Below are 17,788 nucleotides of genomic sequence, written 5' to 3'. Positions count from 1 at the left end.
TGGGATTCTGCATGGAATGTTGCTACTCTTTGAGATTCTACGTGGAATGTTGCTACTCTTTGGGATTCCGGAATCTTGCTATTCTTTGGGATTCTGCATGGAATGTTGCTGCTCTTTGAGATTCTATGTGGAATGTTGCTACTCTTTGGGATTCCGGAATCTTGCTATTCTTTGGGATTCTGCATGGAATGTTGCTGCTCTTTGAGGTTCTACGTGGAATGTTGCTACTCTTTGGGATTCTGGAATCTTGCTATTCTTTGGGATTCTGCATGGAATGTTGCTATTTGAGATTCTACATGGAATGTTGCTACTATTTGGGTTTCTGCCAGGTACCTGTGACCTGGATCAGCCACTGCTGGGAACAGGATACTGGACTAGATGGACCATTGGTCTGACCCACTATGGCTGTTCATGTGTTCTTAAGTCTCGGCAGGTGCAATTTCTTTAGGCAGTTTTTGAAGTGAAAGTACATTCATACTTTTACTTTGAAAACTGATGCCAAATCCGCGTGTGAAAAGTGCCTGCAGCTTCGCAGAAATGAGGGCAGAGTGCAAATTGCCCTCGTGAAGGATCGTTTTATTAACCACTTTTGCATATAGAAAGCACTTATAAAACTAGGTCGTTCCTAAAAGTAGTCGCACTGTGGGCAGGTGTCAGAAAGTGCTAACACACTCACCTTTTTTAATGGTGACATTAGCACGTGGCTATTAATGCAAAAAAAGGAAAATCAGCCATTTTACTGCTGCAGGAAAAATGGCTTTAGCACACGGGAAAAACTTACGTAAGGACACGCAAAGACCACTTTATACTGTAGGATAGTAAAAGGACCCCAAAGTTATCTGGACAAATGAAACCACAGAAAATTCAGTCTGGTTTCAGCTAGGCAGCTAAGTGCTGAATTTTACACTTAGGAGCCTTTTACTAAAGGGCGGTACAGCTACCATGTGCATAGCATGCGCCAAAACAGCGCCACCACAGGGCGTGCTGAGGCATCCCACAGTATTGCTGTGATCAGTGTGTGGTAGAAACTAGACATTATCTTCTAGTGCAGGGAATTGGCATGCCCTGCGCTAATCAGATAGCATGGGCATATTATTGCGTTCTACCCGATTAGCGCAGGGCAGGGGCGTAGCCAGACTTCGGCGGGAGGGGGGTCCAGAGCCTGAGGTGAGGGGGCACATTTTAGACCCCCCCCCCCCGGTGCCGCCGACCCCCCCCCCCCGCCATTGCTGACACCCCCACCACCACCACCACCAACTTTGACCCCCCCCCGCCGATGACCCTCTCGACCCCCCTCCCGCCGCCAACCCTCCCCCGCCGTCACCGTCACCTACCTTTGCTGGCAGGAGACCCCAACCCCCGCCAGCAAAGGTAGCAGACGAAGACGGCAGGTTGACGGCGGGCTGGCGGGGGAGGGGGGTCGAGAGGGTCATCGACAGGGGGGTCCAGGGCCAAATCTACAGGGGCCCAGGCCCCTGTGGCCCCATTTAGCTACACCCCTGATGCAGGGGTAGTGCAGGGGCCCATACTGCCTCCTAAACAGGTGGTGGTAAGGGCTCCCAGGAGGAACGGTCATGCGCTAATGGGGAAATTAGCACATGGCCATTTTTAAGAAACACCGAACGTGGCCATTTTTCAGCCACACTAGGAAAGTGGCCGGAGCACGGGGCAAACCCACAGACTACTCACAACACTGGCCACTGCCTAGCATGACTTAGTAAAAGGACCCTTTAACAGGATAAGAAATAACTGGCTGCACAAACCAGGTTATTTAATGCTGATGCTCAGACATGGCTCAGCAATGGCCAACAAAAAACTGACCAACCATCAGCTGAATTTTTATACCTAGGCTCCTAAATCTGGCTGAAAATAGGTCACAAATCCAGGAGTCCAGACTGTGAATCTCAGACCCGGGATGTCTAAAGAGGATGAATGCTGGGCTGCCTGTTGGAATGAGAGCTAGGTTTAAGCATCTAGTTCTTGTGTTTCATACCTTACAGGGTGATGTGCACCTTACTGGTTGTTCTGGTAACGCCTGAGCCGGGATCTTCGAGATATGCGTAAAGTGCAGCCGGCTCATTGTAGAGCTCGGAGTTCCCAGCAGTCGCATCAATATTATGTAAATACTCCTCTGCGAGTTATTAGGCAAGAAAATTGTTGCACCTTCAGGGAAAGGGTGAAAACTCGGAGATCAATATTCAGCTTTTCTGCTCAGTGTTTATTTCCTTAAATGCCTGCCACAGTAGCATTAAAAAAAAACCACTTAAATGTCTATTCTAAACATTAAAAAAAAACCTCAAGTCAAATAGGAAATCAATAAAACAGAATGTTAGACTAGCCAGAACATACCAGAGGAGAGTGAAAAAAAAATCACACAAACTCCCTTCTTTTATTTATAGCATTTATATCCCACATATTCCCACCCAAGGGCAGGCCCAGCGTGGCTTACGGGAATTTACAGAAAGCATACATCAAGTCTACAACAAACAGTCAATGGCATTGTAGTGAAAGAGGCTAGTAAGTAATAGCAGCGGTGGGGAAATGTGGAAAGAGAAATGGAATTCAATAGACAGCGGGGCGGGGCGGGGCGGGTCAGGAGCATAAGCTTTCCCGAATAAGAAGGTCTTAAGGTATTTTTTAAAGGTCGGATGATCAGGGGTGTTTTTCTTAAATGATTTAGGGGTCCTTTAACACCTAAATGCTTACTGCCAATTAAAAGAGCTCCTGCAGGATCCACTCAAGTGTCCCACAGTACTTCCGGGATGGGTGCATGCTTCTCACGTGCTAAAAAATAAAATTCATTTTCTAACGCTGGGGCATGTCTGGGGGTGGAGAGTAAGTGTGTTCTGTGCTAATCAGTGCAGCTACATCACTAACTGATTAGCATGTTAGCCCTTTCCGCCTAGAAAATGGGGAAATTAGCATATTGCCATTAATAGAAATAATGGAAAATGGGACCATTTTACCCCAGGGTAAAAGTGAACTCAGCAAACAGGAAAGACCCGCACTGGGAATAGCGTTGGCCACTTTTTAGCACTGCTTAGTAAAAGTGCCCCGTAGACCGTGTGGCTACAAAATAAATTAACAAATTAGAAATTGTACAGAACAAATTGTTTGTACGAGAAAAAGCATTCAGCTAATGCAAAAATTACCAAACAATGTGATCGCTAGTCCAGCATTCGGTTTATTGATTTGAGATTTGATTTAAGGGTTTTTAATGTTTAGAATAGGCATTTAAATGTTTGTATGTGATTTATACTTTATTCTTTTACTCTTATAAGTTTACCATATTGTATTCTAAGTGATTTCTATGTTAATTAAGGGACCCCTTTTGCAAAGCTGCTTAAATTGACTTACTGAGGGGCGTGCTGCGGCATCCCATGATCATTTTTGCATGTGTGCATGTCAACCACAAGCTAAAATACTTTTTGATTTTTTTTTTTTACCAGAGGGAGCATGTCTGGGGGCAGAGAGTGGGCGTCTCTATGCAAATCAGTTATGGCATCCGCATTGCCACGTGCTGATTGCGCATGAGCCTCCCCCCCCCCCCCCCCCCGCCACCTACAAAGTAGGTTGCAGTAAGGGCTCATCTTGTAATAAAGCCCTCCCCTCCCCTTCTCCCCTTCCTCCTATCCTATCAATATTGTAGTTCCGCCCACCTCCCCTTCTAGTCATGTCCTGTTATTTCATACATACGTTGCATTATTCCCCTCTGTCTCTTCTTTGAATGTACCTTTCTATTCTTTAAGCCACCTAGACGTACATTTCATGGGCAGGATAGTAAATACTAAATAAACTTGAAACTAAGGGCAACATTAGCACATAGCCATTCAAATCAGAAATTCAGCCCTTTTCCAGTTGTAGTAAGACGTGGCCTGGGCGCATGAAAAAGACCCGTGTAAAGTTGTGCCGTTATTTATGAATTGATTGTAATGCATTTTTACTCATTTATTTTAGCTTAGTCCAATATCCCCTGATGCAGCCTTTTTAGGGTAATAAAAGAGCCTATTTAAGACCACAAGGAGCAGCATAATCAGTGGGAGAAGGTGGGGGATGGGGTTGGGTATTTTTGTGCACGTTTTATAAAATACGTAAATGCTCAAGCTTATGTGCAGAAGTTTCAAGTGCCTCAGAACAAGGGTAACTTTCTGTGGCCATCCTTAAGCCACCACAAGGTAGGGTTACCATATGTCCAGAATTTCCCACCCTGAATGTAAACTAATGCCCTCTGGGTTTTTTTCTTTTCTTTTTCTCTCTTATTATTATGTATTACATTACCATGAAACCTAATCCTCTGTAACACCAAATGTCTACTCTCCTCACACTTCCACTATCCACGATATATTGTAAGCCACATTGAGGCTGAAAAGAGGTGGGAAAATGTGGGATGCAAATGCAATAAATAATAATAATAATGTCCGAGCAACCGGGCGGGTTTTGCCAATCTGCCCGTTTGTCCAGAAATCTGGACAAACTGGCAGCTTGCTAGCCTCCCCTCCCCTTTCTTAATACTGCCCTGGTGGTCTAGTGACCTCTTTGGGGCAGGAAAGAGCCCCATGTTTCCTGCCTGGAGCGCTGCCCTGCATGCATCCTTCCTGTTGGTGATCCTCGGCACCGATTCAAAATGGCCGCTGAGAGTTGAAGTGACCTCGCGAGACTTCAGCTCCTGGCGGCCATTTTGAATCGGCGCAGAGATCACGAACAGGAAGGATGCATGTAGGGCAGTGCTCTGGGCAGGAAACAGGGGGCTCTTTCCTGCCCCGAAGAGGTCACTAGACCACCAGGGCAGTAGTAAGGGAAGGGAAGGGGGGTGACGGGGAGGGGGAGTGATGGGGTGTGTGACAGGGGGGAGGGGAAAATGTGACAGGGAACGGAGCGAGGGTGTGAAAGGGGGCAGGGCATGTGTCCTCCTTTTGGGGGGACAAAATATGGTACCCCTACCACTAGGCCAATACGCAACATCAATTTTGAAAGAGAAAGTAAGTAAGGGGAGGGGAGGCTAGCAATCTGCCCATTTATAGGAGTGGAGGAGTGGCCTATTGGTTAGGGTGGTGGACTTTGGTCCTGAGGAACTGAGTTTGATTCCCACTTCAGGCACAGGCAGCTCCTTGTGACTCTGGGCAAGTCACTTAACCCTCCATTGCCCCATGTAAGCCGCATTGAGCCTGCCATGAGTGGGAAAGCACGGGGTACAAATGTAACAAAAATAAAATAGATACTATTGGAGATTCTACATGGAATGTTGCTACTATTGGAGATTCTACATGGAATGTTGCTATTCCATTAGCAACATTCCAAGTAGAAGGCTGCACAAGCTTCTGTTGTTTCTGTGAGTCTGACTTCCTGACGTCAGACTCGCAGAAGCCTGCGCAGCCACATTGGTGATCTGCAAGGGCCGACTTCTACATGGAATGTTGCTAGTGGAATAGCAACATTCCATGTAGAATCTCAAATAGTAGCAACAGTGGAGGAGTGGCCTAGTGGTTAGGGTGGTGGACTTTGGTCCTGGGGAATTGAGGAACTGAGTTCAATTCCTACTTCAGGCACAGGCAGCTCCTTGTGACTCTGGGCAAGTCACTTAACCCTCCATTGCCCCATGTAAGCCGCCATGAGTGGGAAAGCGCAAGGTACAAATGTAACAAAAAAAAATCTTGGTCATAAGTTTTCCATCCAACCTATGTGCTTTACTGATTCATTGTTATAAATTTACTTTCTCTATAGGTATTTGGGGAATAATTGTCCGAATGCCATACTGAGTCAGACTAAAGGTCCTTCCTGTTTGCATTAGTGGTCAATACAGATCACAAGTGGCTGCAGGATCCCAAAAATAGTATTGCCTATCCCCAGAGATAAGCAGTGGCTTTCCATTCTACCTGGGTAATAGTGGTTTACGGGCTTTTCCTCCAGAAACTTATTTTTAATATGTGGCTGAAGACTGTAATGCTGTCCTGGCATTGCAATGACAAACTAGTCAGTGGCACCGGAAGCTGAACACGGATTCACTATTAGTCTGAGTGTGCGTTCCTGGCTCTTTATCAGGTTTCTATTTTGTTACCCTATTGGGCAATTTTCAGTTTTGTGGTTGTCTTTTACTGTCCCTCCCTGTCACAGGTTGTGTTTTGCACATTTTCTGTACTCCACTGTGGGTGATCATTTTGACCAGGAGAAGGGTTTCAAGAAAGCCAATACAAAATAAAATAATAGGCCAAGTGATAAGATCTGTGCTTGGCTTTGGTGTCTCAGGGGGGTTTATTAGTTCAGTCTTCACACTGTCTTCATTCAGGTACTTAAAAGAGAATTTGAGAACTACACAGGAAGACAAAATATTTAAATTAGGATTAAATACATTGACTCAAACAACCAAAAGACTTTCTCACCCATTATCAGGCATCAGTGGCGTAGCAAGGGGGGGGCGGGAGGGGCGGTCCGCCCCGGGTGTCAGCTCGGGGGGGGGGGGGGTGCTCCCTGCCAGCTCCCCCCCCCCGGGTGCAGCACGATGACACCCCCCCCGACCCAGTGCCTACCCTCCTCAGCTCCCTCCAACCAGCTAAGCACCTTACCTTTAAAGAAATTTCGGTGAGGCGCAGCACCTCGCGCCTGCAAGTAAAAGAAGCAAGGATCGTCATCGGGCCTTCCCTCACGCTGTCTGTCCCGCCCTTGCGGAAATAGGAAGTTGCGTCAGCGGAGGGCGGGACAGACAGAGCGAGGGAAGACCCGACGGTCCACATTTCTTTTATGTGCAGGGCAGGCGCGAGGCGCTACGCCTCACCTCCCGATATTCTTTTTAAAGGTAGGGTGCAGGAGCTGGTCGGGGGGGGGGGGTGTTGATTCGCCGAGGGGGGGGAGCTGGCAGGGAGCACCCCCCCCCCCCTGAGCTGACACCCGGGGCGGACCGCCCCTCCCATCCCCCCCCTTGCTACGCCACTGCCACTTCCCATCCCTCTGGTGTTGCCCCTTGACCTGTGCCCAGTAATGGCAGTCAGCCTGGGTCCTGTAAGCCACTGAACCTTTACAGCCCCTTCATAGACTTCCTGATAGACCAGAAACCCATGCAGTACCCACAAGCCCTGTGCTGCCTGCCTTAGTTAAGGGGAGGAGGAGGAAGTGGGGAAGAAGGAAGGGAGACCTGCTATTTTGTTTTCATTGTCATTTCGGGTCATGTGACTTTTCAGTCATTAAAATGGACCTTACCTAACACCTTTCCATCTAAATCCTCATCTACCTTCAGCTTATAATCGACTGTATTTAAGATCATGTAATGACTAGATCATTATAACACTCTGTAAGCCACATTAAGCCTGCAAAAAGGTGGGATAAGGTGGGGTACAAATGCTATAAATAATAATAATAAAATGGAGTCATATTGGATAGATATCTGCCTTATAGCTTCCTAACATATCCCAGCAAATCTCATGTAATCTGATTTTCCAGGACTTACGCCCAGTCTAACCATGTTGTCTCCTCACTTGAACTACTGAAGGAAGCAGAGCCCCCAAAAGCTAGCTGCAGAATTTGGAGTTCAATGCAAAGGTTTCCCCTTTGTAACTTGCTTGTTTACCCTAATTCAGTCCAAAAACTGATACAACGCTATCTATAATTTGGTCTTTCCTGTCTTTACAGTGGCTACGACTTTGATTATGATTACTACAGAGATGATTTCTATGATAGGTAAGCATGAAGGGGTTCAAGCACTATATATGTTTGCCTGTGGGAGGCGCTAGTTGTTCATGCAAAGCGACAGTGAAAAACAAGTAAACACCAAAGAAATTCCTGATCCCAACATCCCTTCTTTATCATATAAAGCTGTGTTCAGTGGGCAGCGGTAACCATTCGGCTGATTTAGTCATGAGCCAGATAGCTTCTGCGACTCCATCTTTATTCTATGGAAAAACAAATGAAGGGCTGAACTGGGCTAAACGTCAGTTAGTCAGAACGTCCAGACAGTGGGCAGGGAAATCTTCATGGTCAGCTAGAAAGATGAAGATTTCCATGCTGCTCTAGCCGGTTTTCAGAACTGGCTTCTGTGTCCGGTTCCGGACTTGTTGACCTGACTGGCTGAAGCAGTTGGCTAATGTTGGGTTCCTTATATTCTGACAGGAGAGATTCAGTGGGTTTTATTCAAGGGCAACAGCTCAAGAGAATTAGAGAGAGATTCAGAGGACTGTAGCTGTTAATATTTAGCTTGCTTAATATTACTGGCGTTTACGGGTGGCTTGAAGCATCATATCCATGTTATTTGAACTTCCAAGTTAAGGTAAACTAGGGATGTTCGACAATTATATTTTTTAACCATAATTAATCTCACAAGTAAAAAAAAAATTAATCTTCAGTCAACTGTGTACCCCCCTCCCCAGCAGTCCAGCAATTCTTTCTTTCCCTTCCCTCTTCCACCCCCCCCCCCCAGCCATTTTTTATGACAATTAACATAAATACAAGCAAGATTTGAGTAAACATAGCTTCAATTATCAGAGCATGCAAAAGAGTACAAAAGTATATGTTGTCATCAAAAAATCCCCCCCCCCCCAATTTTCCCCCTCCCCCTTCCCCTTCCCCCCAACCAGGGGCGTATCTGCGTGGGGCCTCAGGGGCCTGGGCCCCCGCAGATTTTGCCCTGGACCCCCCTACCGCCATCAACCCTCCCCCGCTGCCGTTCTTACTTTTGCTGGCAGGGGACCCCAACCCCCGCCAGCCGAGGTCTGCTTCCACCTGCCGCTGCTGTAAAAACTTCTTCTTCAGCCGGCGGGGGACCCCAAACCCCCGCCAGCCGCCCCGCGGTGTTTAAAATTCATCTTCGGCCTCCGTGGCCGTGCTGCTGTGATAGGCGCTGTTGAAATCCACTTCGGAGTCTGACGTCGTTGTACGTTGTACGTGCTGCGACGTCAGACTCCGAAGTGGATTTCAACAGCGCCTATCACAGCAGCACGGCCACGGAGGCCGAAGATGAATTTCAAACACCGCGGGGCGGCTGGCGGGGGTTTGGGGTCCCCCGCCGGCTGAAGAAGAAGTTTTTACGGCAGCGGCAGGTGGAAGCAGACCTCGGCTGGCGGGGGGTTGGGGTCCCCCGCCAGCAAAAGTAAGAATGGCAGCGGGGGAGGGTTGGCTGCGGGAGGGGGGTAGAGAGAGTCATTGGTGGCGGTGGGGGCTCGGCGGCGGGGGGGGGCTAAAATGTGCCCCCTCCCTCTGGCTCTGGCCCCCCCTACCGCCGGAGTCCAGATACGCCCCTGCCCCCAACCCCTTGGACTTGTACTCTGATAGTCCAAGAGGACCCCCACCCCCTCCCGGGGATGACTATAAACTGAGCTGTGTGCACTTGAGGAAGCCCAAGAAGTCACTCTGGAGCATCATGCTATATCATGTTAAGAAGCAGACTGCGTCGTCTGGGACTCAACACCCTCAGATAAGAATCCCAAGTCTGTGTGACCCGCATACCCAGCCATTTTTTAAACACACCTGTGTTACAGGCAGCACCTGCAATGTTAGCAGGTTTCCTCAGCTTGCCCCAAGGACCTTCCTGCAGCCACTTCCTGCCTTCATGGAAACAGGAAGTTGGCATACAATGGAAGCAACGCATTCAAATCTAGCTCATGCATATTCACTGATAGTATCCTGAAAATCTAACTGGATGAGCTTCCCCCAGGACAGGGTACAGATACACTGCTCTAGTTTGACCAAAACCAAAGGAACAGACACGGGGCAAAGCATGCATACTTTGATCTCTTGTCTTCCATGGACTGGATTCAGACATTGCTGAATCAGGGGCGTAGCCAGATAGTGGATTTTGGATGGGCCTAGACAAGAAGTGGGTGGGCACCAAGTGTCCTCCACCACCCCCCACCCCCTTTATCTTAAAAAAAAATCTAAGCTGGCAGGAAAATGCTGCTGTCCACCTCAGCAGTGTGCAGCAGGAATGCACTGAAAACTGAGCATGCGCAGCTTAGGAAGTTCAGACTGCTGAAGTGGAGAGCAGCATTTTTGGCCCCAACAGAGGGAGGTCTTCAGCTGGTAGAACTTGGGATCCCCACCAGCTACTGCTAAGGGTGTGCCACTGTTGGGTGGGCTTGAGCCAGTGGTGTGCTGGAGCAGGCTCTCACAGGCTCGCAAGAGCCGGTTGTTACGTTTTTAAGAATTTTGGGAGCCGGTTGTTAAAGTAGGGCCCTCCATGGCTACTTTAATAACTGGCTCCCAAAATGTGGGCTTGGGCCCCCTGCTGAATTCTCTTTTACTTTGCTGGTGGGGATGCTGAGCCCTGCGAGCCAAGTAAATAGACTGCTGCTGCTCCCAGCTCCTTGTTTCCAGCTCTGAGCAGCAGGCTGGGACTTCTCGAGCATGTGTGAGAAGATTCAGCATGCTGCTCAGAGCAAGACGTTGGGAGTGGTGGCAGTCCATTTATTGGCTGCCAGCAAAGGTATGCCTAGCGTCCCCGCACGAAGGGAGGGAGGGAGGGAGGAGAGAGAGGCAAGTGTTGCCCCCCCCCCTCCCTCCACCCGGCCAACCCTGGCCCAACTGCAGAGCTGGCTACGTCCGGAGAAAGAGCCTGTTGTTAAAAATTTACCAGCACACCCCTGGCTTGAGCCCTAAGTGGGTGGGCTCTGGCCCACCCAGACCCACCTGCGGCTACGCCACTGTGCTGAATAGATTTGATTTTCTATTCCCTGAAGCAATAGGTGTCAACCAGAGGACAGTATAATACACTGCAAAATGTTTTCAGTGAAGTGGTGCTTATATGAAAACCATTTAAAGTTTTGTTTATGTGATATACCACTGGTGTTTTGTACATTTTGATATGGAAAAGGTCTCAAATTATGAAGAATAATGAGTAAGGTGATCAAATTTGCTGAAGACACTTGGAGGGGCATAATCGAACGGGGCTGGCCATCTATATGGCCGGCCCCGTAAAACGGCACACCCGACCGCATTATCAAAACAAGATAGCCGGCCATCTTTTGTTTCGATAATACGGTCGGGGCCGGCCAAATCTCAACATTTGGCCCGGCATTAGAGATCGCCACCATTGGATTTTGCCGATAATGGAAACTAATGGCGGCCATCTCAAACCCGGCCAAATCGAAGCCATTTGGTCATGGGAGGAGCCATAGGGTGCCCGGTTGGTGTCCTGGCATGTCAGGGGGACCAGTGCACTACAAATGCTGGCCCCTCCCACGACCAAATGCCTTAGATTTGGCCAGGTTTGAGATGGCCGGCATCGGTTTCCATTATCGACGAAAACCGATGCCAGCCATCTCAAACCCAGCCATCTCTGACATTTGGCCGGCCCCAATCGTATTATCAAAACGAAAGATGGCCGGCCAACTTTTCCGATAATACGGTTCGGGACCACTGTTTGCGGTGCCGGCCATATAGATGGCTGCCGCCGTTCGATTATGCCCCTCTGTAGCATTAGCCCACGCTAATTTTTAGCGTGTGCTAAAAACATTAGCGTGCCTACAATGCAGCTTAGTAAACAGGGCCCTAAATTTACACGCACAATTTTGAGCGCCATATATAGAATCGGGGTGGTTAATGTGAGCAAAGTGCAAAGTGATGCATGTAGGAAAGAGGAACCCAAACCATAGCGACATGATGCAAGGTTACGCATTAGGAGTCACAAAGGATCTAGATGTCATCATTGATGATACGATTAAACCGTCCACTGAGTGTGCGGCGGCGGCTAAGAAAGCAAATAGAATGTTAGCAATTATAAAATGCAAAACAACTCACGCATCCAGCTTCTACTACATAAGCGCACAACTATGGAATGGACTCCCGAATGCAGTGAAAACAATACATGACCACCTAAGCTTCAGGAAATCACTGAAAACCCTCCTCTTCAAAAAAGCTTATCCCACTGATCCAACATAAATCCCCACACCCAGCAACACAAGATAATCTATGATCGTACTGGACAACGCCTCTACATGCGACCATAACACAACCTTGTATTTGTTATCTGATACCTTGTAAGCCACATTGAGCCTGCAAATAGGTGGGGAAATGTGGGGTATAAATGTAACAAATAAATAAATTAGGAAAGGAAAGGAGGACAAAACTGAGACTGTTATAATGCCTTTGTATCGCTCCAATTTGGTCACTGTGCAATTTTGGTCAGTGAATCTCAAAAAAAGATATAGTGGAATTAGAAAAGGTTTAGAGAATGGACCAAAAATTATAAAAAGGATGGAAAAACTTCCCTATGAGGAAATGCTAAAGAGTACAGCACTGCGTAACCCTGGCAGCGCTATAGAAATGCTAAGAAGTAGTAGTAGTAAGCTAGGGCTATTCATTTTGAAGAAGAGACAGCTAAGATATGACAGAGTCTGAATGGAGTAGAACAGGTAAATGCTAATCAATTATTTGCGCTTTCAAAAATTACAAAGATTGGGGGGAACCCCGTGAAGTTACAAAGAGGGGCATAATCGAACGACGCCGGCCATCTTCGGGGACGGCTCCGCAAGGGGGAGGAGCCAACTGTATTTTCGAAATACGGTTGGGGCCGGCTAAATCGATCGCCGGGGTTAGAAAGAGGAGATGGCTGGCTTTGGTTTTCAGCCATAATGGAAACCGGGCCCGGCCATCTCAAACCCAGCGAAACGGAAGGCATTTGGTCGTGGGAGGAGCCAGCATTTGTAGTGCACTGGCCCCCCCTCACATGCCAGGATACCACATGCCAGGGGGCACTTCTAGAAATTAAAAAATAAAAATAAAAACAGCTCCCAGGTGCATAGCTCCCTTACCTTGGGTACTGAGCCCCCCAAATCCCCCCCCCCCAAAACCCACTCCCCACAACTCTACACCATTACCATAGCCCTAAGGGGTGAAGGGGGACACCTACATGTGGGTACAGTGGGTTTTGGGGTTTTTTGGAGGGCTCAACATTAACCACCACAAGTTGAACAGGTAGGGGGAGATGGGCCTGGGTCTACCTGCCTGAAGTGCACTGCACCCACTAAATACTGCTCCAAGGATCTGCATATTGCTGTCAGGGAGCTGGGTATGACATTTCAGGCTGGCATACAGGCTGGCAAAAACCTTTTTTTTTTAAATTTATTTGGGTGGGAGGGGGTTGGTGACCACTGGGGGAATAAGGGGAGGTCATCCCCATTTCCCTCTGGTGGTCATCTGGTCAATTGGGGCACTTTTTTGTGATTTGGACCTAAAAATAAATGGACCAAGTGCAGCTGGTGAAATGCTCGTCTGAGCCGGCCATCTTTTTTCCATTATGGGGTGAAGCCCGCTATCTTGTAACCACGCCTACGCCCCCATCCCATCCCACCCACTCCCCCCCACCCCATCCCGCCTTTTGTGCCCTCCATTGAAGGTTGGCCGGCTCCGCAACGAAAAGCAGTTGGGGCCGGCCAAAATCGGCTTTCGATTATACCGATTTGGCCGGGATCAGGAGATCACCGGCTATCTCCCGATTTGTGTCGGAAGATGGCCGGCGATCTCTTTCGAAAATAAGCTAGAAAGTCCTACATTTAAAACAAAAGGGAAGAACATATTTTTTTCACTCAAAGCATAGTTAAACTCATTTCCAGAGGATGTGATAAAAGTACTTAGACTAGCTGTGTTTAAAAAAGGTTTGGACAAATTCCTGGAAGAAAAGGCCATAAACCGTTTTCAAGTAGACCTTGGGAAAATTACTGGAGGTATATAGCGTGGAATCTTGCTAATTTTTGGGCGTCTACTAGGTATTTGTCACCTGGATTGGCCACTGTTGGACATAGGATATTGGACAAGATGGAGGATCTGGTCTGACCCATTATGGCAATTCTTATGTTCCTAGCTGTTGTGATGCAAAAGCATGCGAAGTAGTTCATTATTTATGATTTTTTTTTTTAACCCCTTTTTTTGAAAACCAGCCTGTGAAAACACGTTGACACAAACTGTAATTTCTTTTTTTTTTTCCATACATAATTTTTTGCAAATGTTTGCTATAAAGTCATTTGTATCTCTAGGAAACTTGAAAAACAGGGTTGCTAACCTACCAAAAAAACTCTAGGGGTTAACAGAATAGTGATGCCAGCAATTCTCCCATTGTGGTATCTCGGGAATAGATAGTAACATAGTAGATGACGGCAGAAAAAGACCTGCATGGTCCATCTAGTCTGCCCAAGATAAACTCATATGTGTATACCTTACCTTGAATTTGTACCTGTCCTTTTCAGGGCACAGACCGTACAAGTCTGCCCAGCAGTATTTCCCGCCTCCCAACCACCAGCCCCGCCTCCCAACCACCGGCTCTGGCACAGACCGTATAAGTCTGCCCTCCACTATCCTCGCCTCCCAACCACCAACCCCTCTTCCCCCCACCTGCTCCGCCACCCAATTTCAGCTAGACACATCTTCAGTGTAAGCTAGCTCAAAAAACACTGGTTTACGCCTTACTGTGCAGCAAAATGATCTATTTTTAATTCCGACTACACACACCTTCCTCTTCAACTGACATGCTACACGAATTGTAACATATTTTCTGATATGTGAAGTTAGAAGCACTGTAAGGGCAACACAAGGACACTGGGAACCAGTGGCGTAGCAGGGGGGGCTGCCACCCGGGGCGGGCGGTTCGCCGTTGCACCCCCCCCCCCGACGACCAGCTCCCGCACCCTACCTTTAAAAAGAATACCAGGAGTCGCGCCTGCCCTGCATGTACAAGAAATGTGGACCGTCGGCTCTTCCCTCGCTCTGTCTGTCCCGCCCTTGCGGAAATAGGAAGTTGCGTCAGCGGAGGGTGGGACAGACAGAGCGACGGAAGAGCCGACGGTCCACATTTCTTGTATGTGCAGGGCAGGCGCGACTCCCGATATTCTTTTTAAAGGTGGGGGGGTGTCGATTCGCCGAGGGGGGGAGCTGGCAGGGAGCACCCCCCCCCCCAGAGCTGACACCTGGGGCAGACTGCCCCTCCCGCCCCCCCCACCCTTGCTACACCACTGCTGGGAAGAAAGGGATTGTTACTTCCATATTGATTTACGTTATTGGATTATATAATCCTATTGTGAGCATTTCATTGTTGAATTACACAAAATGAGAAGGATCCAGAGGACAAAGAGGAGCTAAAATTTGTAGAGTTGTGTCTATACCAGTGACGTTCCTGGCCTGGATGGCACCCGGGGCGGAGCGCCGATGCGCCCCCCCCCTGGCGAAATGACATCCCCCCCGGGTGCACGCCGCTGGGGGGGGGTGCTGCGGCACGCGCCTGCTCCGAGTTCGCTAAACTTCACTTCGCTGCAGCTCCCTCTGCCCCAGAACAGGAAGTAACCTGTTCTGGGGCAGAGGGAGCTGCAGCAAACGAGCGACGAAGTTTAGCAAACTCGGTGCAGGTGTGCGCCGCGGCACCCCCCAGCGGCGTGCACCCGGGGCGGACCGCCCCCACCGCGCCCCCCCCCCCCCCCTTGGTACGCCACTGGTCTATACCCTTGTTCTACATCAGAAGAACCCTTTCTCCACTTACAATATATTTGTTTTACACACACACTTGAATATTCAAATAACAGATATGATGCTAATGCTTTTCATACAATACAATGAAAGATCTTGCTATGTACCTGAGGGGCAAGTGCAGTTCACATATATAAAGAGAATGAATAAGATGGGGGGGTCCGTGTGCCCTGAGTACAGGCAGCAAGGGGGCATGCTGAGCAGTCATGCAGCTGTTGACTCTGCCAGTTCCCTGCCCCCTCTGATGTCAACTTCCTGTTCTGGGGCAGGGGACCGGCAGAGCTAGCAGCCACGCAACTGCTCAGCGCACCCCCTTTCTCAGAGGAAGGGGTGCCCTGCCCTTGGTAGCAACCAAGGTAGGTACACAAGTATGGTGGCTAAACTGAAAGCAAATTATACGTACAGTTGAATAAGATATGAGGAACTGGTGTTAAGTTACATGGTGTGCAATGAGCTAGTAGTTTATGGTCAGTCACCACATGTAATAAAGGCTTGGGAGAAGAGCCAGGCTTTCACCTGCTTCTTGAAGTAGAGGTAGTGTCGAGTTAGACATAGCATCACATTTCACAATTTGGCAGTCTCAAAGGTATGTAGAGGGCTAACTTATTCTTTAAGTACTCCGGCAAATTTTGTCTGAGGATCTTGAATGTGAGACAGTGATTTAAATTTAGCCCTGTAAATTACTGGTAGCCAGTGTAGTTTTTGCAGGAAGGGTGTGATGCAGTCAGTTATATTGCAGCAAATTGTTTTTGGTTGACCAATGTTCATGGCATTACAGTAGTCTAGTTGTGATGTTATCATGGCGTGGACCACTGTGGTCATACTCATCTTTTCAATATATGGAGAGAGATTTTGTAGCTGCCACAGGTGGTATAGATAGATAGATAGATAGATAGATAGATAGATAGATAGATAGATAGATAGATAGATAGATAGATAGATAGATAGATAGATAGATAGATAGATAGATATTGTATTATCAAGGAAAGTGGTGTTTCATTCTCATTTCAACTTTTCAAGGTTAAGGAAGATCTGTTGGAATCAAAATATATCCATACCAGCGCTCAGAATCCTTTCACAAGTCTTAGATCAAAGGTGCAAGTTACAGAATCATTCAAACACCTGATGAAAGTTTCATAAAGACACAAACATTAATGGGCCGATATTCAAAGTGAATTAAACAGGCAAGAGAGGCTCTTATCTGCTTAAATCACTTATGCCCACCCAGCCACCGATACTCAGCTATCAATATTCTTAACTGGACAGTGTTGCTGGATATCAGCACTCACTGGCCATGTCCCAAATGGGCAGGTAGGGGCATTACAGGAGAAGGAGCCAAGAGTTATGTGGGTGCCAGCAATATTCTGTGCCTGCACCTACATAGCTAGCTAGACGTGTAGGACTGCATAAAAATCAGTCCTAACCTTACTTGGTTGGCTATGCCTGTGCCGGCACCTGGTTTGACGTCCTCCCAACCCTCTGGCAAGGCCCAATTGCCCCTTTCACCCCCATTCAACAAGAAAACACCCTCTCTAACTCCCAGACAACTAAAGAACTCCCTCTCACCCCACACCAATATTCAGCCAGGACCCACTTAAGTCATGTGTCTATGTTCTTCCTCCTGCCTTTCCAAGAAATAAACACTCCCACTCCCCCAACAACTAATGACCCCCTCCCCCAGACCTAACTGAACTCCCTGGTGGTCCAGTGAGGCAACAGGAGTAGAAGCAAACCCCACTTGCTCCAGACCCAAAATGGCTGCCCTGACCTCCAGCAGTGGTTGTAGCAGCCATTTCTACCAGACAGCCACTAGGGGCAGGAGCAAGTGCAGTTCACTTCTGGCCCCATTGCCCCGCTAGACCACCAGGAAGTTCAGATAAGCCTGGGGGAGTCATTAGTTGTTGGGGGAGTGGGAGGATGTTTATTTCTTGGAAAGACAGGAGAAAGAACATAAACACAGGACTTACGTGGGTCCTGGCTGAATATTGGCCAAGACATGGCTAAGACCAGATTCAGTAAACAGCACCCAGATTTGGGCACCAAAAAAAATTGGTGCCCGATGCTATTCTATAAATGGTGCTCTGGGTTAAGCGCCTATTCCCACACCCCGATTTACATCTGCTGAAACCAGGTGTAATTCCTGGTGCCCAATTTGGGTGCACATCTGCGGTATAGTATAGCACTGCACACAAATTCCAGAACACCCCTCCCATGGCCACGCCCCTCCAATGGTCACACCCCCTTTTAGGTTATGCACTATTAGATTTGGATGCAAAGTTTTATAGAATAATGCATTGCAAGATGCATACGCAAATTCAAAGTGGTACCAATTAGTTTCTGTCCAATTACTAACATT

At 48.0% G+C, this 17,788-nt stretch overlaps 1 protein-coding gene across 1 annotated transcript in view; it reads left to right on the top strand.

The window, feature by feature from the left end:
• Positions 1–17,788, top strand: part of LOC115476308 (RNA-binding protein Raly-like) — a 99,938-nt gene that overhangs the window by 62,124 nt on the left and 20,026 nt on the right. Inside the window, exon 4 of the mRNA XM_030212605.1 lies at positions 7,621–7,668. Within this exon, the coding sequence (XP_030068465.1) occupies positions 7,621–7,668 (48 nt within the window). The remainder of the gene's footprint in view (positions 1–7,620; positions 7,669–17,788) is intronic.

The sequence above is a fragment of the Microcaecilia unicolor genome, chromosome 8, assembly GCF_901765095.1.
Source record: "Microcaecilia unicolor chromosome 8, aMicUni1.1, whole genome shotgun sequence".
In the NCBI taxonomy this organism is placed as follows: domain Eukaryota; kingdom Metazoa; phylum Chordata; class Amphibia; order Gymnophiona; family Siphonopidae; genus Microcaecilia; species Microcaecilia unicolor.
The sequence above is the reverse complement of the archived record's forward strand: the minus strand, read 5'-3'. Positions and strand labels throughout refer to the sequence as shown.